This window comes from Mesoplodon mirus (assembly GCF_964341445.2).
Source record: "Mesoplodon mirus genome assembly, chromosome: 19".
Taxonomy (NCBI): domain Eukaryota; kingdom Metazoa; phylum Chordata; class Mammalia; order Artiodactyla; family Ziphiidae; genus Mesoplodon; species Mesoplodon mirus.
In genome coordinates this window covers 19,859,642-19,882,511 of record NC_138995.1, presented here as the reverse complement: position 1 = coordinate 19,882,511, position 22,870 = coordinate 19,859,642, and the positions used below count along the sequence as shown (strand labels likewise).

At 37.7% G+C, this 22,870-nt stretch overlaps 1 protein-coding gene across 7 annotated transcripts in view; it reads right to left on the bottom strand.

Moving 5' to 3' along the window:
* Window positions 1-21,393, bottom strand: part of TERB1 (telomere repeat binding bouquet formation protein 1) — a 45,095-nt gene extending 23,702 nt beyond the window's left edge. For 3 of the 7 annotated variants that reach the window (XM_082607701.1, XM_082607706.1, XM_082607707.1), the window contains exons 1-11: window positions 20,744-21,367; window positions 19,205-19,267; window positions 12,369-12,479; window positions 12,054-12,182; window positions 9,747-9,878; window positions 8,555-8,615; window positions 8,345-8,460; window positions 8,119-8,241; window positions 3,539-3,691; window positions 1,771-1,902; window positions 128-253 (exon numbers count right to left, since the gene is read on the bottom strand). In XM_082607701.1, coding sequence (XP_082463827.1) covers window positions 128-253; window positions 1,771-1,902; window positions 3,539-3,691; window positions 8,119-8,241; window positions 8,345-8,460; window positions 8,555-8,615; window positions 9,747-9,878; window positions 12,054-12,182; window positions 12,369-12,479; window positions 19,205-19,235 — 1,114 coding nt within the window. In that variant the 5' untranslated portion in view covers window positions 19,236-19,267; window positions 20,744-21,367. Of the gene's footprint in view, window positions 1-127; window positions 254-1,770; window positions 1,903-3,538; window positions 3,692-8,118; window positions 8,242-8,344; window positions 8,461-8,554; window positions 8,616-9,746; window positions 9,879-12,053; window positions 12,183-12,368; window positions 12,480-19,204; window positions 19,268-20,743 lie in introns of all 7 variants that reach the window. The other 4 variants (XM_082607703.1, XM_082607704.1, XM_082607702.1 and 1 more) reach the window with 4 other exon arrangements.
* Between the last annotated feature and the right edge of the window lie 1,477 nt (window positions 21,394-22,870).

Sequence of the window (22,870 nt, the reverse complement as noted above, 5' to 3'; positions counted from 1 at the left end):
AATGATATAATCTGCTTTTCAAATGTAAGAAGAGTTTGGGAGCTAAAGGGGCTTGGTTCATCAAAGCAGATATAATTCTCTTGCATAAACTTTGGCTGGTATTTTTTTAAAGTAATAGTAAACTTACTAATTTTTTTGCAGTTGTGAAGCACAAAAGTGGCAGCTTTGTTTAGTTCCTCGTTCTGAGATTCAGTTAAGACTTGTATCATGAGTGGAAGCCCATTGCTTTTAAAAAGGTCATACTGATTTTCCTCTGGAAAACACATCAAAGATTAAAGCAGAAGATAGTTACTTTATTTATTTATTTGTTTGTTTGTTTGCCGCACTGCACGGCTTGCAGGATCTTAGTTCCCCGATCAGAGATTGAACCCCGGCCCCGGCAGTGAAAGCAGAGAGTCCTAGCCGCTGGACCACCAGGGAATTCCCAATAGTTATTTTACCTTAAACTATATGCATAAGGTCATAATTCTTCCCTGTGGTAATTATGAACATAGTTCAAATTTTAAAATACAGAAAAACAAAGTTTCAAAGGTATTTTCAATTTAGAAAATAATCTACTTATATAAGATACCTAAGTCTCATAAGTGATAATCTCTGAAACACAGCCACGGAGCAGTGTCACACCTCATAAGAGTAAAGAAACTGCCCTCACTTGGTTTAAAAAAAGGTTTTGTTGTCAATTATACATCAATAAAAAAATAAAAATTAAATTAAAATTTTTAAAGGTATAGTGAATCATAAATTATACAGAGGTGAAGAGAAAGTATAGAGAAATAAATGAATGGAGAGAATGGAAAATGAGGGAAGAGAGAGCAGAAGAAGGAAGAGAATAAAAAGAGGGAAGTGGAAAAGTGGGAGGAGGAGAGAGAGGAGATTGGAGGAAGAGAGAAAGGAGAGAGGAAAGTGAAGAGGGTTGGGGGACTTCCCTGGTGGCGCAGTGGTTAAGAATCTGCCTGCCAATGCAGGGGACACAGGTTCAAGCCCTGGTCTGGGAAGATGGCACATGCCACGGAGCAACTAAGCCCGTGCGCCACAACTACTGAAGCCCGCGTGCCTAGAGCCCGTGGATAAGCATGAGATAGAGAAGCCACCGCAACAGAGAAGCCACCTCAACAAGAGAAGCTACTGCCATGAGAAGCCCATGCACCGCAACAAAGAGTAGCCCCCTCTTGCTGCAATTAGAGAAACCCCACGTGCAGCAATGAAGACCCAATGCAAAAATAAAATAAATAAATTTATTCTTTAAAAAAAGAAAGAAAGTGAAGAGGGTTGGAAAGGAGGAGAGTGGAAAGAGGAAGAATGGCAGGAAAGTGGAGAGAAGGAGAAAATGGACGGGGAAGAGAAAAAAGAGAGAGGAGAGAATGATAAGTAGAGAAAGAAAGATAGAACTTTCTAAGGTTTTCAAGAAGGAAAAACAGGAACGTATCTGTGCAGCAGTGTGAAGAGTGGATTGAAAAATGGAGATAGAAGGAAGAGGACACAGGGAGGAATCTATTGCAATAACATTGGTGAAAGATGTTGAGGAGCTGAGGGCTTAAACGGGGAAAATAGCACTGGAATTGAGCAGAAGGGGATAAGGAAGGGTAAACAGAAGTAGAGCCACAGGTCTTAGGGACTGACTGAATACCATGGCTGAAGAAGGATGAGGAGCAAAATGACTGGTTTGGGAACTAGGAGAAAGGCAATACTTTTAAGCTGGGTGGGTGGGGAGGAATAGTGTATTTCCACTCCACCGTTTTAATAAACACACTAAATAAATCCAATACTTACCACAATCCTCTGTACAATGACCAACAGTAAGTATGATACTAAATTTTTCTCCTGAATCCAGACTTTCATGAAGCAGTAATGCCAGAAGTTTTGAAACAATGTGGTACTTGGATAGTACTACCCCAAAAGTAGCTAAAAAAGGAAAAAAAGAACAAGTACAAACTTAAAACGTATAGCTATACATACAGTATCTTCCAGATATTACATTATACTATTTTTCAGATCTTATCCTGGGAGAATGACATTATATATCTACATAATATCTAAAATTCACATCTCATATAGCATCTAATATATATGTATATATATGTGTGACTATAAACAAATTCATTGTAATAAAATGGTGGCTTATATAGCCCTCATTAATTCCTCTTCCTATACTAAAGCAAGTTTTTTGAAGAATGCTTTCTTCTAAGTTGTCCTGAATAATGTGGTGAATATGAAGTAATAATACTACCTTCCTAAAATCTACTTACTCTCACCTTACATTCCTCATCTTATCTAGATTGACAGTAAAGACCTTCCTATGAAATCAATTCCTGCCTGTCATTGAAATACACTATTAACTGGCCACGGTTCTACTGACGTTAATGATGCAGTGAAGCATACCTGAAGCTATACTGAGATGTGAAAAATTCAAGAAGTCCACCAATTTAAGCTACACTTCTCACGGTTTTGTTCTTCATGTGTATGTGTGGTGTTTTTTTTTTTTTTTAACAGCGTTCAGAGTCTAACTACTGACAGCAACAAAAAGGTTGTGAATTCCTCAGCAGACTACATCTTAATAATTTTTGTATCTCTAGAGCTCACATAGAGCCCGGCACATAGCAGGCCCTAAATAACTGATTTTTTTTAAAAAAATGATCTATTTTTTTCAGTTATTTGTGAATCAAGAGTTACAGAGATTTATAGACTATCATTCCTCAGTATCTGTACATGTGAGAAGCAGCCATGAGTTCAAGTCTGGTTCTGTTACTCACTGGTTACAGTAGGGTAAGTCTATCTCACGCTTATCAGATAGAGGCATACCTTAATTCTTTTTTTTTTTTTTCTTTTTGCGGTATGCGGGCCTCTCACTGTTGTGGCCTCTCCCGTTGTGGAGCACAGGCTCCGGATGCGCAGGCCCAGCGGCCATGGCTCACGGGCCCAGCCGCTCCGCGGCATATGGGATCCTCCCAGACCGGGGCACAAACCCGTATCCCCTGCATCGGCAGGCGGACTCCCAACCACTGCGCCACCAGGGAGGCCCGGCATACCTTAATTCTTTATCTCACTTTTTAAAATCTATAAATTGGGCTTTCCATTCCCTATGTCTCCAAAATGTCCCTTGATTTCTCATCTAAACTTTTTTTTTTTATCACAAGTTGCCAACATTACTTTACTTTTTCTTTTCAACATCCTGTTCTGCAGCTTCCTTGGCCCTTTTTGCCCGGATGCCAAAGAGCCGGGCGTTGGCACAGGCCATGCAGAGTAAACTTTTTCATTTAATGCAGCTTTTTAAGTGAAACAAAGGTTTAGGACTGACAGACTCTTATCTTGATTCTATCATCAAACCTGAAGTCAGAAGACCTAGATTTGAATTCTTAGGGAAGTCATAACCTCCATGAGAAAATAAGGAGTTGGACTAGATAATTTCTAAGTTTCTCTCCCATTTATGAGAAACTGGAAGTCCAATCCATGCTAGCGTTCAATCTATCATTTCAACATTCACCATGCTGAATTGAAGCAAAATGCAATTGCAGAAAAATTACTAAGCGTTTTCACTCACGATTATCAGCAATACATGCATCCACTGTCTTTGTCACCACCACTGCAAGCTTAGCACTGGAAAGGGTCTTGTGTGAATCAGATTCCAACTGCACAAGAACTTGAGACAATACATCCAGTCCACCCACAGATATAAAGTATTTCTGCACATATGCTTAAGGAATAAAGTAGCAGAACTATTATACTTCAAACAAGTATATGGTTTCATTAAATTAATTTGTACTAAATATAACATTAACTTGAGTTTTTAAAATACTTACTAAAAATCCCAAAATGAAAAATCCAATCTTTACCTGTGCATATACATAATCACAAGATTGATTTTATTTACTTACATAAGAAACTCACTTTGACATAGTACAACTACATGTATAGTACAGTACTTCTTTCTTGTATGTTAGATATCTTGTTTCATTTAGCAAGAACTGGTATATTTTGCAAGAATGACATTATTAAATTCAAGTCCTTCAAGAGCTATAAAGAATAGATTCATTCATTTAGCTTGGTATTACAATTAGCAAGCTGACTACTTTCTGAATTCCAACATAACTCATTCCTCAAATCTGAATCAACAAAGGGCAAAGTAACTTAACTGTTTCAAAAAAAACACATATTTCATCCATCTTATTTAAGCCTAATTCTTTTACTTCTTGGAGCATAAAAGTATAACATATTGTTGAGAGTCATAACAACTATTCCAAGCAAAGATTGGATGACAGATACATTTTTTAAAAGCCTTTAGTCTTTTGTTCCCCTGTAGGAAATGATTCTGATGGCAAAGTACCCCACAGGTCTGTGCATTCAACAGCCCCTATCCCAGCAATGGGCATATAACAAATGCATATATGGGCTACTGATTATAATTCTGTCACCAACCTTCCCAGTCTACCCTAGTACCACAAATTGAGCCAGGATGATTTAAACACAAAAATTACTTTTTGTATTGTTCAATAAAACACAAAAATCTTAATCTAAAAAAATCATGTTCAAAAATTTCTACATCAGAACAGAAATGTTAGGAAATGTTATTTAAGGATAAGCAAACATTTTCAATATTATGGAGACTCCAAAATAGGCTTCTTTACCACAAAGTATTTTCATTAAAAAAATCTTTAAAAAAGTATCTTAAAATTCTTAGATGAAATTGGGCACTATAGTACCACAAAGATTTTCAGTTATAGCCTATGTAATGAAAATTCAGGCTTATAAGCACAAGAACATCCTAGTCTACACCTGTACACTGAATATTTCAAATTACCTCTAATCTATTTCATGTCAGTTTGCTGAGAGTAATAAGGTCCTATAAGTAGGACACAGCAGTATTACTCATCTAAGTTGGTACTTAAAGAAAGAGGAAATGTCAAAGCATCATGGAAATAGATTTCAATTTTTGAAATGATAGAGATATGTTCCTTTGCATATGATACATGACTACTTGCTTCAAACATCTGAATACAGATACACACCAGCAACGTGTGAGAAGGCTCTAGTTGTTCCACATCCTCATCAATATTGAATATCACTGGCCTTCCTACTTTTAGCCATGCTAGTGGGTGTATAGGGCTATCTCCTTGGGGTTTTCCTGGGTACAAGTTCTTTATCAGATGTACATTTCACAAATATTTTCTCCCAGTCTATGGCTTGCCTTTTCACCTTAACAGGATCTTTTGAAGAGTAAAAGATTTTAATTTCAGTGCAGTCCAATTTATAATCTTTTCTTTAGTGGCTCATGCTTTTTGTGTCCTAAGAAATCTGTCTACTCCCAAATTATAAAGACTTGTTCCTATGTTTTTGCCTAGACTTTTTATAGTTTTAGTTCTTACATTGAGGTGTAGGGATCATTTCAAGTTAATTTGTGTATACTGTGTAAGGTAAGGGTTGAGCTTCATATTTCACATATTGATAAATACTTTTTCCAGCACCATTTGTTTCTACCTTTTCCAACACAGAGTTACTGTGGCACCTTTATAGAAAATCAACATTCGTAGAAAATCAATCATATATATATGTCTACTTCTAGGTTCTCTACTTCTTCCATTGAACTATGTCTACACTTACACCAATGCTACACTCTTGATTACTGTACAGTAAGTATTGAAATCAGGTAATATAAACGCTACAATTTTGTCCTTTTTCAAAATAATTTTGACTATCCTAGCCCCTTTGCATTTCCATGTAAATTTTAGAATCAGCTTGTCAATTTCTGCAGAAAAGCCCGTTGAAATTTTGATGGGGAGTGCCAAGAATCTAGCGATGAATTTGAGAAGTGACATTATAACAATATTGAATCTTACAATCCATGAATATGATATCTCTCCCATTAATTTAAGGTTTTCTTTATTTCAGCAAAGTTTTATAGTTTTCAGCATATAGACATAGCAGATGAAATCATTAAATGTACCCCTAAGTATTTTGGTTTTTTTATATTATTGTAAATGACAGTTACTTTAAGTTCCCAAGTGTTGCTAGTATTTCTGTATATGACCTTGTATCCTGCAACCTTGCTAAAATCACTTATTAGTTCTGTAGCTTTTTGTAGATTCTTCAGACAATCATGTCATCTATGAATAAATACTATATTTTCTTCTTCCTTTTCAATCTCTATGCCTTTTATTTCATTTTTGTGCCTTACTGCACTGACTTGGATGTCCAGTCAAATAATGAGAGTGGCCATCCTTGTCTTTTTTCCAATCTTAGGGGGAAAGCATTAAGTCTTTCACCATTTAAGTATGTTAGCTGTAGTACTTTGTAGAAGCCCTTCATCACATTGAGGAAGTTCCCTTCTATTCCTGGCTTACCAAAATCTTTCGTCGTGAATGTATGTTGAATTATGTAAAAAACTTTTCCTGCATCTTTGGAGATCATATAGTTTTTCTTTTCTAGTCTATGTATATGGTGAATTTCCTAATGTTAAACCAATCTTGCATGCCTAAAGTGAATGCCACTTCGTCAGAATATATTATCCTTTCTATATATTGCTGGATTGATTTGTTAATATTTTGTTATGGATGTTTGCATCTATGATCATAAAGGATATTGGCCTATAGTTTTCTTGTAATGTCTTTTTCAAGTTTTAGTATGGAAATAATGCTGCCCTTAAAAGTTTGTTGGGAAGTGTTTCTTCTACTTGTATTTCCTGGAATAATTTATGTAGAATTTTTTTTCCTTAAATGTTTGGTAGAATGCAACAGTGAAGCCTTTTTTCTTTTTTCTTTTATTTATTTTTGGCTGCGTTTGGTCTTCATTGCTGCGTGCAGGCTTTCTCTAGTTGTGGTGAGTGGGGGCTACTCTTTGTTGCAGTGCGTGGGTTTCTCATTGTGGTGGCTTCTCTTGTTGTGGAGCACAAGTTCTAGGCACATGGGCTTCAGTAGTTGTGGCATGCAGGCTCACAGTTGTGGCTTGCAGGCTCATAGCTGTGGCTCGTGGGCTCTAGAGCACAGGCTTCAGTAGTTGTGGTGCACGGGCTTAGTTGCTCTGAGGCATGTGGGATCTTCCTGGACCAGGCCTCAAATCCATGTCCCCTGCACTGGCAGGTGGATTCTTAACCACTGTGCCACCAGGGAAGCCCAAGTGAAGGCTTTATGACCTGGAATTTCCTCTGTGTTAAGGTTTTAAACTACAAATTCAATTTCACTATTAGATATAGGAATATTCAGTTTATCTATTTCTTCTTGAGTGAGCTTTTGTAGTTTGTGTCTTTCAAAGAATTTGTCCAGTTCATTTAAGTTATCAAATTTAATGGCATAAAGTTGTTTCTACTATTCCTTTGTTATCCTGTTAATATCTGTTAAGATATAGTGATGTCATCTCTCATTCCTTATAATTTGGGCCTTCTATTTCGTGGTTAATCTGGATAAAGGATCCATTTTAGTGATCTTTTTAAAGAACTAGCTTTTGGTTTAATTGATTACTCTGTTCTTTTTCCATTTCATTGATTGCTAAACTTCTCTTTGTTATTTCCTTTGTTATGCTTACTTTGAGTTTAACTTGCTCTGTTTTCTAGTTTCTTAGGTGGAAACTAATATAATTGATTTGAGACCTTCCTTCTTTCCTGTGCAAGCCTTATTGCTATAAATTTCCATCTAAACACTGATTTTGCAGCATCCCACTGTTTAATTTTGTGTTTTCATTACCATTAAGTTAAAAACATTTCTAATTTCCTTTATGATTTATTTTGTGATTCACAGGTTTGTATTTTTATTTTGATGTGGGTTTTTTTAGTACTCTGTTGCTTAATTTCTAGATATTAGGGACTTTTCTAGATGTTTTACTTTTATTAATTTCTAATTTAATTCTATGTGGTCAGAGAACACTCTCTGTGGGTTTTTACAGTTTTGCCGTGTAGGTGTTCTGTTTTGTGAGGATATATGGGAAGATTCAAAACTATGCTGCCACCACCATCTTCCCATATCTTCTTAACAATATCTATTTTTAAGATCTTCTATGTATAAGATAACTTATACAATAGTATAAATGGATCCAAAATGACACAACTTACTGGAATTCATTAATTCAATAGGTTTTTGTTATGCTTTAAAATATGTTTTTTCAAGTATAACCCAGAGAATAATGAATACTTACTGTTATTTGCAAGAGTGAGTCCAATAAATGAGCAAATAGGGCGAATTATCTCAGGTTTCATGCAATTTATTAGCCAGTCATTAGCATGTGGAAAAAGTGAAGAGCAAAGCATTTGATTTTCATCTGAAAGGAGAAAAAGGCAATCATATTTTAATATACTTGGAAAATATCAGTTTTTTATTTGTTTTTATCTTTATTTTTATATGTAAATATTTGAGATAATTACCATTTTGAGGATTGTTGACACAGACACACAGAGTACTACACACTGAAGACCACAACTGATAACTCTGGAAAACATTTTCATCTGACAAATTCAACTCATGTTTTGAAAGAACTGTCCTATTAGGTTAAATAGAAAAGGAAGTAATTAATACAAATGTGTTAAGGTCTTAAGGAATCAATAATTAATAACAAGAAATGTATATTTACTTACTTGAACAACTGTGATAGAACTGAAATACATCCTGTTTCTCTCACAAGCGTCTGTCCAGTCCCTTAAAAAAATAGCCATATATTACATGAATATGACTTCTGTTTAGAAAATAATTTTGTAGAAATGGAGAACAACATTTAAGTAGTATTTTTTTAAGTAGTTTTTTTTTTTTTTTTGCGGTACGTGGGCCTCTCACTGTTGTGGCCTCTCCTGTTGCAGAGCAACAGGCTCCGGACGTGCAGGCTCAGCGGCCATGGCTCACGGGCTCAGCCGCTCCGCGGCATGTGGGATCTTCCTGGACCGGGGCACAAACCTGTGTCCCCTGCATAGGCAGGCAGACTCTCAACCACTAAGCCACCAGGGAAGCCCAGTAGTATTTTTAATAAATAACTTTCAGTCACTTTAAAGTATTATAAAGCACAATACAGAATTATAATAGGTAAAAATCTGTAATCAAGATTATTACGGAAAATACATTACTTACGCTTAGAGAATGATAGTATTCAAATTTCCTCTAAAAATTGCAAAACACTTATTTTGCATGGTTCTGTGTTACAATACCAAAATATGCTCCAAAATAGAAAAAAAATTAATTCAAAACATAAAAATAGAAAAAATAAAATCTAGAAGCATTTAAAATGCATATAAAATTTCTAACAATTTGAAGATTTAAATAAGCAATGTTAAAAAAATAACCTTAGCCTGGGCAATAAGTATACAGGAACACTCTATACACTACCCTTACAACTTTTCTGTAAATCTAAGATTGTTCCAAACGAAAAACTAAAACAACAACAACAAAAACAAAGTAAAACTTTAGCCAAGAGCTACATGAAATTTAACGCCATTGCTGACTGATAAAATGACCTTAAATACAATGATAATTAAATGGCCAATTCAGTGGAAAATCAACCAAACTAATTCATTAAATGCTTCTCTTTTGCTTTTAAAGCTGTTTCTTTTCAATGTTAATTAAATAATGCAAATCACTTTAGTAGTTTTTAAAACACTAAATTAATAAATATCAAACAAATGCATGCTATTAATTCTCTTTTCTTTAAAGCCATAGTTCTCAGAAGTTAGTAAGATTAAAAAAGGAACTGACATAAAGACTAGAATAAAAGGACTAACAATGACTGTTCCAATTTATTATTTTTTAAAATATTTCCATAACATAAGAGAATGTACTTACTATTATTTGAAACTAGAACCAAAATAACATAGACAGACATTCTTTTCAAATTTGTGTTTGAATCATTGTTAGATAAGAACCAATTTAAGTCTTCAAACAATTCTGAAGTGCACAAAGTCTGCTGACAGTAAACTGAAATATGAAAATATAATTTTAATTTCTATGTATTAGCACAGACAAGATTTAAAATATGCTGAACAAAATATAAAATTGCCATATGGACAATTCTCAACCAGATCTCATTTCACTGACATTTATTAGTCGTACAGCAAATTCTGACAAACTTATATGCTTACTCAATTAACAGACCAAAGACGCAATATTTTAATCAGAAGTACTTGATCTAGGTTCTAAAACATGTATTGCAATCTCATAGAATTTCCAATAAAAGCCTAACTGAACAAAAATTTAAAATAAAACATGACCAAAAAATTGAGGATAAGTAACAAAACATAGCCAAAGAAAAATTTAAGAAAATTCAGAAATCTGCTTTAGAAAAGAGGGACAAATGATACTTGTGGTATTTTTAAAGACTTTTCTAGATATAAAAATATCTTTCCCAAAGACAAAAATGATACCTACACAACAGGAGAGGTTTTTTGGTGATAATCATGCAATAAGCAGAATTTTTAAAAAATAATTTGAACACATATATCCAGTGTCTAGAACAGCTTATAGACACTCTCAAAGGGAAAGGCAATGTCTTATTTATCCCCAATGCCTAGCACACAGCTTGGTTCTCAACAAGTGATGAAGAAATATTTAATGGTTGAAAATATAAGAATATAAAGTTATTTGACAAACTGATAGTTTAGATTTAACCTCATTTCAGGTATGCTACAGAAAAATGTTTGTGTCGGCCATACAGAAAGCATATTTATCCACATATATGATGGCTGTAAGTTATCATCATATTTTGATTCAAGTACCTGGATATATAGATAATAAACAGAATAGAAAAACTAGAAATAGACTCATTAAGTGATAATGGTAGCATCTCAAATCAATGTGAAAAAGATCTACTTTTTTTTCTTTTTTTTTGCGGTACGCGGGCCTCTCACCGCTGTGGCCTCTCCCTCTGTGGGGCACAGGCTCCGGACGCACAGGCTCAGCAGCCATGGCTCACAGGCCCAGCCGCTCTGCGGCACGCGGGATCCTCCCAGACCGGGGCACGAACCCGCGTCCCCTGCATCGGCAGGCAGACTCCCAACCACTGCGCCACCAGGGAAGCCCAGATCTACTTTTATTAACCAGTGTTGGGATAGCTGGATTGCCGTATTTAAAAAAAGATAAAACTGGAACCATTCATCACACCATATCCCAGGAAAATTAAAAAAGAATAAAACATGTATAACTAAAAAATAAAATCACACAAGTACCAAAAGAAAACATGGGTGGATTCCCCTATAATCTGGGAGTATGGAAAATTTTCCTATGATTCAAAATCCAAAAGCAAAAAAGAGAAAGAATGATGAATTTTATTTTTATAAAAATAAAAAACATTCGTATGGCCAAAAAAAAAAAAAAAAAGATAAGCATAGTAAAAGACAAAGTAAAAAAAAATGTTTCCAACTAATGGCAAGAAAAATTGTGAAAGATTTTGAAATGGATGATAACAATTACTGAATGTCCTGTCTAGCACACCCTTCTAGATTATTTGTGTCTTTTACTGTCTTTGGGCTAATTTATAACTCTGTAAATTGTAGAAAACTGATATTAATGCAAGTTATTCTTGTCCACAGAAATGCAAAACATTTCGACCGGTAGAACATAATTGATTTTTGACCTGCAGACACCCAGTTATGTGCCTATTCCTAAATTTCAGCTTTCCCAAATGCCTATAGTATTGTTAGTTAGTTAGTTAGTTTGTTTGTTTGTTTTTTGCAGTACGCGGGCCTCTCACTGTTGTGGCCTCTCCCGTTGCAGAGCACAGGCTCTGGACGCGCAGGCCCAGCGGCCATGGCTCACGGGCCCAGCCGCTGCGCGGCATGTGGGATCCTTCCGGACCGGGGCACGAACCCATGTCCCCTGCATCGGCAGGCGGACTCTCAACCACTGTGCCACCAGGGAAGCCCTATAGTATTGTTTTTTGCCATTATTTTTGAAACAGTTGTAACATTTTACTCGTTTCTTCATTAGTTAATAAGATAAATAAAATCTTTGGTATGCATTAATTTAAATAAAATACCTGGAAAAAACTATCCAGACATGTAAAAAAGGAATTGAATTCTAAAATTATTTTTTAGTAGTTTGTTAAAGTATAATACAATGATTAAAGGATAGTGAAATAAAGTTTTCATATTTTACCATTTTGTTCTGCAACAGCTCCTAATGTATATAATGCTGCTTCTTTTACCATACTATGTTCACTTGACTTTGCAAGATTTTTTACAAACATCAAACCACCAATTTCCCGCAAATAAAGACCTGCATTACCTGTAGAGTGTACAGACAAAACAAAGAATATTTATTATAATTATTATTTTAAGGACAATAAATCACATGAACCTAGTAACATAATATGTACAGTAACTGAGTAGAAGAGAAAGAACTATGCATATTTCATATATCACAATACTAAACAACTAGAATCACAAATAAAAATTCACTATCATGTCTTACTGTTTTGTTGGCAAATTGAATGAATAGTGACCAGAGCTTCCTTTTGCGAAAAAGCATTGTCCATTTGATACTTCAGACACTCCAATAATAAGTTCAGGTCAGTCTTCATTTCTAAAGAACAACAATTTCATTATTTTAAACCAAACATTTCCTTTCAAAAACTAACCATTTAAATTTCACCCTCTAAATACATATCTTTGTATTTGCTTTTTAAATAATATGTATTACTTTTTAAAATCTAATAAGCAGGGGCTTCCCTGGTGGCTCAGTGGTTGAGAATCTGCCTGCCAATGCAGGGGACACAGGTTCAAGCCCTGGTCTGGGAAGATCCCACATGCCGCGGAGCAACTAGGCCCGTGAGCCACAACTACTAAGCCTGCGCGCCTGAAGCTTGTGCTCCGCAACAAGAGAGGCCGCGACAGTGAGAGGCCCGCACACCGCAATGAAGAGTGGCCCATGCTCGCCGCAACTAGAGAGAGCCCACGCACAGAAATGAAGACCCAACACAGCAAAAAATAAATAAATAAATAAAATTTGAAAAAAATCTAATAAGCAATAAAGATATGTAAAAGAAAGATGTTCCTTCGATAATATAACTTGAAATGAACTTCTTATAATTATTTGATTTTCCCTTTGCATGAAATATATGAAAAGAAAATCCAAATATTATTCTCTTTAATTAAAGCCACATTAGTTTAAATATCTGCTATTTAGAATGAACTGAATGGAAATGAAAATACACCATATTAGGGGCTTCCCTGGTGGCACAGTGGTTAAGAATCCGCCTGCCAATGCAGGGGACATGGGTTCGATCCCTGGCTCAGGAAGATCCCACATGCCACGAAGCAATGAAGCCCGTGAGCCACAACTACTGAGCCTGCTCTCCAGAGCCCGCGAGCCACAACTCCTGAAGCCTGGGAGCCTAGAGCCCATGCTCTGCAACAAGAGAAGCCACCACAATGAGAAGCCCACGCACCGCAACGAAGAGTAGCCCCTACTCGCCGCAAATAGAGAAAGCCCGTGCACAGCAACAAAGACCCAACGCAGCCAAAAATAAATACAATAAATAAATTTTTAAAATACCTTTAAAATAAAAATAGTGTTTTCTGAAGTGAAGATAAGCCACAAATGGAGAAAATCCTTGTAAAGCACATATCTGATAAAAACATATCCGGAAAACATATAGACCTTTCAAAATTCAACAACGAGAGCAAACCACCCAATAAAACAATGAGCAAAAGATTTGAACAGACAAAAAAGATACACAGATAGCAAATAAGCACATGAAAAGCTGCTCAACATCATTAATCATTAGGAAAATGCAAATTAAAACCACAAGGAGACATTATTACATGCCCACTAGAATAACTAAAATTTAAAAGACTAACCACAACATATTTTGACAAGGATACAAAGGAACTATAACTCTCATATACTGCTGGTGGACACATAAAATAGTACAACCACTTTGAAAGTTTAGCAGTTTCATAAATTGTTAAACACCTAAAATTTGATGCAGTCATTCTACTCCTAAGCACTTACTCAAAATAAAAGGAGATATATGTACATATAAAGACTTGTAAACAAATGTTCATGGTGACATTATATGTAATAACCAAAAATTGTAAACAACTGAAATGTCCATCAGCAGATGAATGGATAAAGAAGTTGTGGTATAACCATACAATGGAATACTATTTAGCGATAAAAAGGAATTAACTATTCATACATACAACCACATGGATAAATCTCAAAATACTTATGGTGAGTGAAATAAACTACACACAAAAAAGAGTATACGATAGTATACTGTACAATTCCATATATTGAAAAAACACAAACTAGTCTACAGTAACGGACGGCACATCCGTGGTTGCTTGGGGAAAGGAGGTCCAGGAAGGGACAGAAGGGAGGTATTACAAAGGGACATGAGGCTATGTTCACTATACTGATTGTGCTGATGTTTACACAATGCTGGCTATATACACATGTTAAATTTATCAAAATACAAAGTTTAAATATTTACTTACAACTAAAAGGGAACAATAGACAATCATTTTCCTATAAAATTCTTTACAATAGCCTTTAAACAATTTCTTCTCTTGGTTTTAAGGATTTAAATAAAATTGTACGTAGATTTTGACATAATGCTTGAATTAATATTTAAAGTTTTCAAAGCTATAGGATGAAGGGAGGAAAAAAATACAGAGAAGCACACTAAAAAAAAACAACTAAGATCTATTGTGAATCAATTAGTCTTCCTCTTGACAGAAATTCAACTGGCAATTTGGTTCAATGAAATAATTCATGACTCAATTTGTTAGTAAAATATCATAGTACAAAGGTTATCACTGAGTTGTCTTGGAGTAACAGCAAACTTTTATTGATCATGTTCTACATTAATAAAAACCATAAGAAGGTTAGTGTGATTGTCCGGATATCAATAAGCCATTCATCATCAATAACATACCAAAGAGGATTTTTGATGGGGCATGGTGATTTTCAACTCTAGGCACAAAAACTTTTTATGTACTTTTCTTAATTCCTTCTGTACTTCTTTTTCATACTTTAATATCTCCTATCATAATCCCTCCCTTCCCAGACAAAGCACCTACTGATATCTACAACTGGGTTTTTATCTCCTCCAGGCTATGCAAGCTAGCTCCTTCAATAATTCCTGAAGAAAATAAACAAGCAAACAAAAACTGCAGTGTTTACAATACCAAAACCACAAGCAATAAAAGAAAATTCAATAAATTGGACTTAAAACTGAAAATTTCTGAGCTTCAAAAGGTATCATTAAGAATGTAAAAAGAGGGCTTCCCTGGTGGTGCAGTGGTTGAGAGTCCACCTGCCGATGCAGGGGACACGGGTTCGTGCCCCGGTCCGGGAAGATCCCACATGCCGCGGAGCGGCTGGGCCCATGAGCCATGGCCGCTGAGCCTGCGCGTCCGGAGCCTGTGCTCCACAACAGGAGAGGCCACAACAGTGAGAGGCCCGGGTACCGCAAAAAAAAAAAAAAAAAAAGAAAAAGAAAGAATGTAAAAAGACAACTCAAAGACTGAAAGAAAATATCAGCAAATCAGATATATCCAATAAGGGGCTTGTGTTCAGAATACATAAGGAACTCCTAAAACTCAACAGTAAAAGACAAGCCAATTAAAAAGCATGCAAAGGATTTAAATAGACATTTCTCCAAAGAACATATACAAATGGTCAATAAGCGTATGAAAAGATGCTCAATATCATTAGTTCTTAGGGAAGTGCAAACTAAAGCCACAATTAGATACCACTTTACAACCACTAGGATGGCTATAATCAAAAATAGTCTAACATTCTGACCAAGGATTTGGAGAAATTGGAACCCTTATACATTGCTGTGGGAATGTAAAATGGTACAGCTGCTTTGGTAAACAGTCTAGCAGTTCCTCAAAAGGTTAAACATAAATTTACCATAGATTCAGCAATTCCACTCCTGGGTATATACCCAAAAGAAATAAAAACATATGTCTACCCCAAAACTTATACATGGATATTCATAGCAGCGCTATTCGTAATAGCCAAACAGTGGAGGCCCAAATATCCATCAACTCTTGAATGGATAAATAAAATATGATATATCCATCCAATGGAATCATTCCACAAAAAAGAGGAATGAAGATACTGAGACAACATGGATGATCCTTGAAAACATTATGCTAAGTGAAAGAAGCTAGTCAAAAAGGCCCACATATTATACGATTCCATTTATATAAAATGTCCTGAATAGGCAAATTTAGAGACATAAAACACATTAGTGGTTGTCTAGGTTAACAGGGGTGTGTGGGGGGGATGTGACTGCCAACGGGTACAGGTTTCTTTGAGGGTGATGAAAATGTTCTAAAATTGATTGTGGTGATGGTTGTACAACACTGTGAATATATGAAAACAAGTAAACTGTATATTTTAAATGAGTAAATTATGTGGTATGTCAATTACATCTTAATAAATTTATAGGTATACATATATATATTTTTTAAATTACTGGTATGCTCTGCAGTTGACCTAATGACTGAAGTGGCCCCAATCACAGTTCTTTTGGGTGATTGATATGGATGCTGGGAAACAGACGGTCTCTCTCCTTTGCAAGTCTCAAACTGTATGTAAATTTGGCTATTCACTTCCAAGGCCAAATCTGGACCCTTGTCAATAGTCAGAACAGCTCTACCACTGATATTTTCAACTCCATTATTTCACTTTCTGAATATTACTCTTAATTCTTTCAACTGGCTTACTTCCTTTTTTTTTTTTTTTTTTGCGGTATGTGGGCCTCTCACTGTTGTGGCCTCTCCCGTTGCGGGGCACAGGCTCCGGATGTGCAGGCTCAACGGCCATGGCTCACGGGCCCAGACGCTCCGCGGCATGTGGGATCTTCCCGGACTGGGGCATGAACCCGTGTCCCCTGCATCGGCACGCGGACTCTCAACCACTGCGCCACCAGGGAAGCCCATGGCTTACTTCCTTATTCTTATATTTACTCCTTGACCCCTATGATCTCTACTTCCTTTACTCGTGTTCTCAGAGACTTGGTTTCATTTCCTTCCCTCTTCATCCCAGATCCCATGATTCATCACCTCAACCATTATCTTGCTAGGATTCCTTTGACCCCTTCTCCTACCAAACATGTTTTATAATCCTAATTGTGACTCAAAACAGTTTCTTTTCTCTGCTCTTTCAGCTCAAATTTGGGCACTGCTAAACGGAAAAAAAAAAAATTAAGCAGTCATGCCATTGCAAATATTTGGTATGCATTCCAGGTTACACCCCCCAACTCTACTCGGCAACCCCATCCATGGTCAGCTCCATCTCCAATTCCCTTCTGTTGTTTCTCCCATTTTCCTCAATGGCTACTCCAAATCTTCAGCTCTCTTCAAACCTCATCTCTTTCTCTTCCACTTCATGTTTTAATTTCGGGCCCCCCAGAAGTAGACCATGAAACAAAAATTTGAGTGCAAGTACTTTTTTGAAAAGATGAAACAGAAAGGGAAGGTAGACACAAGCAACCCCACCAGGAAACTCTGGGAGCTAGGGTAGAGCCATGTGTCTCAGAGTCATCCCAGTCAAAGTGTGAAGAGTATTTATCTATCAGCTCCCTTCAGTTGTTTAGGGCTGATTCCAGAGAATAAGCCATTAATTATTTGTCATCTCTGGCTCTGCCTTGCTCTCCGGGCAAAGCAGCTTATAAATGCTATAATAAACTCTCAGTCAAAAAGACAGACGTTAGGCTTTCACAGAATTCCCAGAACACTTTCCACAACACAGAATTCCTACAAAAATATCTGCAGCCACACCCATTCTTACCTCTTCCTCTACAATATCACACCAGGATCCAGCTCCCATCCTGTTCATGGTTAACACATTCACCTGTGCTTTGGGATCCTGCAGTGACTACAACTACAGTTGGCCCATGAACAACACGGGGATTAAGGGCACCGACCGTCCACTCAGTTGAAAACCCACATATAATTTGTAATCCGCCCTCCATATTTGTGGTTCCACATCCTCATATTCAACCAACCTCAGATCATGCAGTACTATCAAAAAAAAATCTGAATATAAGTGGACCCACACAGTTCAAACCCATGTTGTTCAAGGTTCAACTGTACTATAGTTTTTTTCTTGCCCAGAATGATTTCCCTCTTCCTTCTTGTGGTTCCTTTGGAGAACACTTCCTCACAACTCTGAGTTTCCCAGTTGTATGAACTGATAAGTTTCCTTTTTTTTCTTGAACTAGTTTGAGTTGTATTTCTCTTGCATACAACTCAAAAGGCACTATTACAGGCCTATGACCTTCTTTAAAATATATTCCTTTAACAAATCTTTATTGAATGTCTACTACGCATCCACTCTGTATCAGATAGGGATTCTAATTCCAAGGAACTCACAATCTGGTGATAGAGACAGAAGAGGATGTAAGTAATTCCCATAGTGTGATAAATGATCTGAGAGGAGCATCTCCAGCAATTATCCCGTCTTTCCAGTTTCTTCAATTTCTCCCTCTCCATAATCCCCATTCCCTCTTCACATATTCTCTTATCTCTGTACCTCTTATAAGACTCCTTAACATTACATCCTCCCTCTAGTTAATGCCATATATCTTCAGACAAGCTTTTAAGAAGAGTAAGCTATTCATACGGTCTCCACTATTTCCCACCCAGACCTCAATATACTTCAATCTGGCTGAAATCTATTAAATTTACTATTAATAAAACAAAAGATCTCCTAAATGAAAAATCCAGTGGATACTTCAGTCTTCATCTGTGATACTTAACACTGAGGCTCTTGGGTAATCTTTCTCAAAGCATTCTCCTAAGGCTGATTTCCAAAATACCACATTCCTGACCTTTCTGAAATGTTTTTCTCGGTCTTTTTTTGAGGGTCCTCTTCCTCAGCCAAACCCTGATGTGATGGGGTCCATTAGGGAATACTATTCCCCATCCTTTTCTATTTTAATATTTCCTCTCTGGTTAACCTCCTTTATGCCCATGAATTAAATTCCCATTTTTCTGAGGACAGCTCTGAAATTTGATGGTGGTCCTCTCAGGTTTCCACTGTTCTTATATATACCTCCATTAAATCAGCTATCGTATGGTATTCTAATTATCAACATGCCATCTCCCATTAGAATGTCTGTTTCCTGAAGTCAGTGTGACAGGCACAGAGTTGATGCTTAATAAATATTCATGTAAATTGCTGAATAATTCTTTCATTTCCTGGAGCCTGTCAGATAATCTGCAGTATATCCCACAAATACACTATAAAACAAATTCCAGATATATGATCCACAAATTTCTCACCTTGTATTTTCTTTGTGTCCTCACTTTCCATGCTTGTCTGCTTTCTTTTACCTTATATTTCATCTATAAGATAAAGGTATTTTCTCAATTTAAATCAATTTTGAGAATTCCAGAATTATATATGCAAAGGGGTAGGAAAAGAATAGTTTTCTCAAACCAGAAGAGCAAAGATTGAATCTGAAACTTATTAGGTGTGTGGTATTAGGTATGCTTAAGTTCTCTGAGGCTCAGTTTCCTCAGCTGTAAAATATAAATTTCCAACTTCATAGAGTTGTTACAAGAATTAAATTTGAAAACATACATAAATGCACCTCGCACTCACGTACTACAGGCATTCAATTTACAGGAAAATTTACATCCTTTTTTAAAGGTTGCATTATCTTTGAGCAAATGGGTTAGGATTTGGAAAAAGACTAGATTAAAAAACAGCCTGTTTAAAAAAAAACACGTATCACACATGGAGGTTTTTGCTTTGTGAGGGAGTTTAAGGCTATTTCCTTAGTTTTAATTAGTCAATCTATTCTGCTTTTTAATATAATTTTCATATTTAAAGAGGGATATAAGTTTTAAATTGAAGCTGACAACACAAACTTCCTTCTGTTCCCCTTTGTCTGTCTTTCTTATATTGTTTTCTAATGGTTACTTTGCACAGTAAAATAAGATAGTTTGTCAAATATCTAGTAGCATTAATACAAGTCATCTATTTACCTGCTACATGCTTAAAAACATCCACAGCAAAGGACAAGTTATAACTTCCAAGGGAGGGATAACTATAAAATTATATTTAAAAGTATAAAATATAGTATAATCCCAAGAACAAAATCATCTGCCCAATAAAGCATATTATTAAGTATTTTCAGTAACTTAGTGAATAGATGCAGACTGCCATGAACAAGATTTCAAAATTATTTACTGTATTCTCACAGGGGGAAAAAGGGATTTTTCTTCCAGGTAACAGGAAGAAACTATCCTACTTACAGTTTGCACTCAATCAATTCCCCAAAACACTACTGTTAAAGTCAAATTTAAGCAAGAAAATGAGGTGGACATTCCTCTTTTACGTGGCCTAGAAAATGTTAACATGAAAAGCTTTTTGAAATCTAAATAGCACCCTCAAAATATCAGAAAGATAAATGACATCTTTCTGTGCATAAGGCTGGCAGGGCTGAAAATCCCACCATATCTGCCACCACTAAGTTGTTGACAGTGGATCCCCAGCTTAGGCTCATACCAAGTGGAAACTTTCCCCTAAAGTAGGAGAGGCAAGGGAGAAACGGCCAAGATGCAAGTAATGTAACGTAAACTTTGTTACAATAGTTTAGCTAGAGAAAAAACAGTCAATCAGGTCCAGAAACAGGCTGAGGGTACCAGGAGCCATTTCACTCCCGGCCTCAGGAGACTGGAGCAGCCGTTCCGCATTCATCCTCATCACCTCATCCCAGTTTCCACAGGTAACCGATAGACATCTTGCCCAGGAGAGAAGACTAACTCTACCCTGTTTCGTCAATTTGCGCTCGTTAACACCACGGCCTGGCTCACCTAAAGAGCTGGAGGAACTCCTTTTGAAGAGCATAGGTGGTCCCTCGGGCCCTTCCCTCTTAGACCAGGGTTCTCCAACTCCTGCAGGGACGTGGCCGCTGGTTAGCGACCCGAGGCCGGCTCCTCCACAGGCGATTCACCGGCAGGGCAGCGGGTGGGTCTGAATATCAGTCCCGTTAACGTGCCCTCCCCCTCAGGGGATGCGGAACAGAGGTTCCCACCTCCGATCTGAGAAACAACTGCCCCAGCTGCGCCCACCCCCTTCATACATCAGAACCACCTGGGGAGGCGCCCGAGGATTCTGAAGTACAATCGGCCAGGCTCTAGCCGCCTAAGTGGTACGTGACAATTCTTTTTCCCTGTGCGGGACTCAGCCCGGGGCGACCGCCTCCTCAGAAATGCCCCATCCCGCCTCATCACCCCATCCCCTCATGTGGGTCGGTTAAGAAGGTTAGAGCGGGGCGTTCTGCATCCCAGACCTTCCACAGGAGGCGACGGGCGGGTTCCGAGGCGGGGCTGAGGCAGGACCCGAACGCGCAGGGTGTGGAGGCCGTGTCCTTTACCCTTAAGTCGCAGCGCCCTGGGATTCGCCCTTTCTCCCTTGCAGCCCGCCGAGCACGACGCCCGACCTGGTTTCCCGCCGAGAGGACCGGGCGCACTTCGGTGGGGCGGGACTTCCGGCCGCCCCGCCCCCACGTGGAGTCTCTCGCCGGCCACTGCTCACCCATATTCCAGAGGGCTGCGGATAGCAAGTGTGCTCCAGTTTAAGTAGTGGAAAGTCACTATATGAAGGGGAAATCCTCTAATCTCACTGCTCCCTGTGTAAAGGGTTTTCTTTGCTCAGAGGGGCGTTCGCCCAAAGGAGTTAGGAGAACGGGCTCTGGGGTCGCTGAGGCCGGCGTCATGGCCTCGGGTAGGTGTGCGCAGGCGTGGGGAGGAGGCCGTCTGAGCCCCAAGCGCTGCCATCATTAATCTTTTACAACCTTCCCTCCCCCTTGTATCCTGTTCTTGTTTTCTGATAAAACTATACATCTGAAATATTTGTCTTTTAAAAATTGTATTTAAATTTTTTTTTTTAATTTATTTTTAGTTTTGGCCGTGAGCGGGCTCTCTCTAGTTGTAGCTACTCTTCGTTGCGGTGCGTGGGCTTCTCACTGCAGTGGCTTCTTGTTGCAGAGCGCGGGCTCTAGGCGCACAGGCTTCAGTAGTTGTGGCACACGGGCTCAGTAGTTGTGGCTTGCGGGCTCTAGAGCACAGGCTCAGTAGCTTGTGGCACACGGGCTTAGTTGCTCTGCAGCATGTGGGATCTTCCTGGACCAGGGCGCAAACCCATGTCCCCTTCATTGGCAGGTGGATTCTTAACCACTGCGCCACCAGAAGCCCCTTTTATTTTTTTTTTAACATCTTTATTGGAGTATAATTGCTTTACAATGTTCTGTTAGTTGCTGCTGTAAAACAAAGTGATCAGCTATATGTATACATATACCCCCATATCCCCTCCCTCTTGCGTCTCCCTCCCACCCTCCCTATCCTATCCCTTTAGGTGGACACAAAGCACCAGCTGATCTCCCTGTGCTATGCAGCTGCTTCCCACTAGCTATTTTACATTTGGTATTGTATGTATGTCTATGCCACTCTCACTTCCTCCCAGCTTACCCTTCCCCCTCCCCGTGTCCTCAAGTCCATTCTCTACGTCTGTGTCTTTATTCCTGTCCTGCCCCTAGGTTCTTCAGAACCTTTTAAGGTTCCGTATTTATGTGTTAGCATACAGTATTTGTTTCTCTCTTTCTGACTTACTTCACTCTGTATGACAGTCTCTAGATCCATCCACCTCACTACAAATAACAATTTCATTTCTTTTTATGGCTGAGTAATATTCCATTGTATGTATGTGCCACATCTTCTTTATCCATTCATCTGTCGATGAACACTTAGGTTGCTTCCATGTCCTGGGGGAAGCCCCTTTTAAATTGTATTTTAACAAACAGTGATGGTATTAAGATGTCCACAGCTAAAATCTGCACGTGCCTTAAATTCATTATTTAAGATTATAAGAAAAAGTATTTTAAGCTATTTCTAATGTAACACAAGACCTTTTTAAAAAATTTTTCAATTTATTTTTGGCTG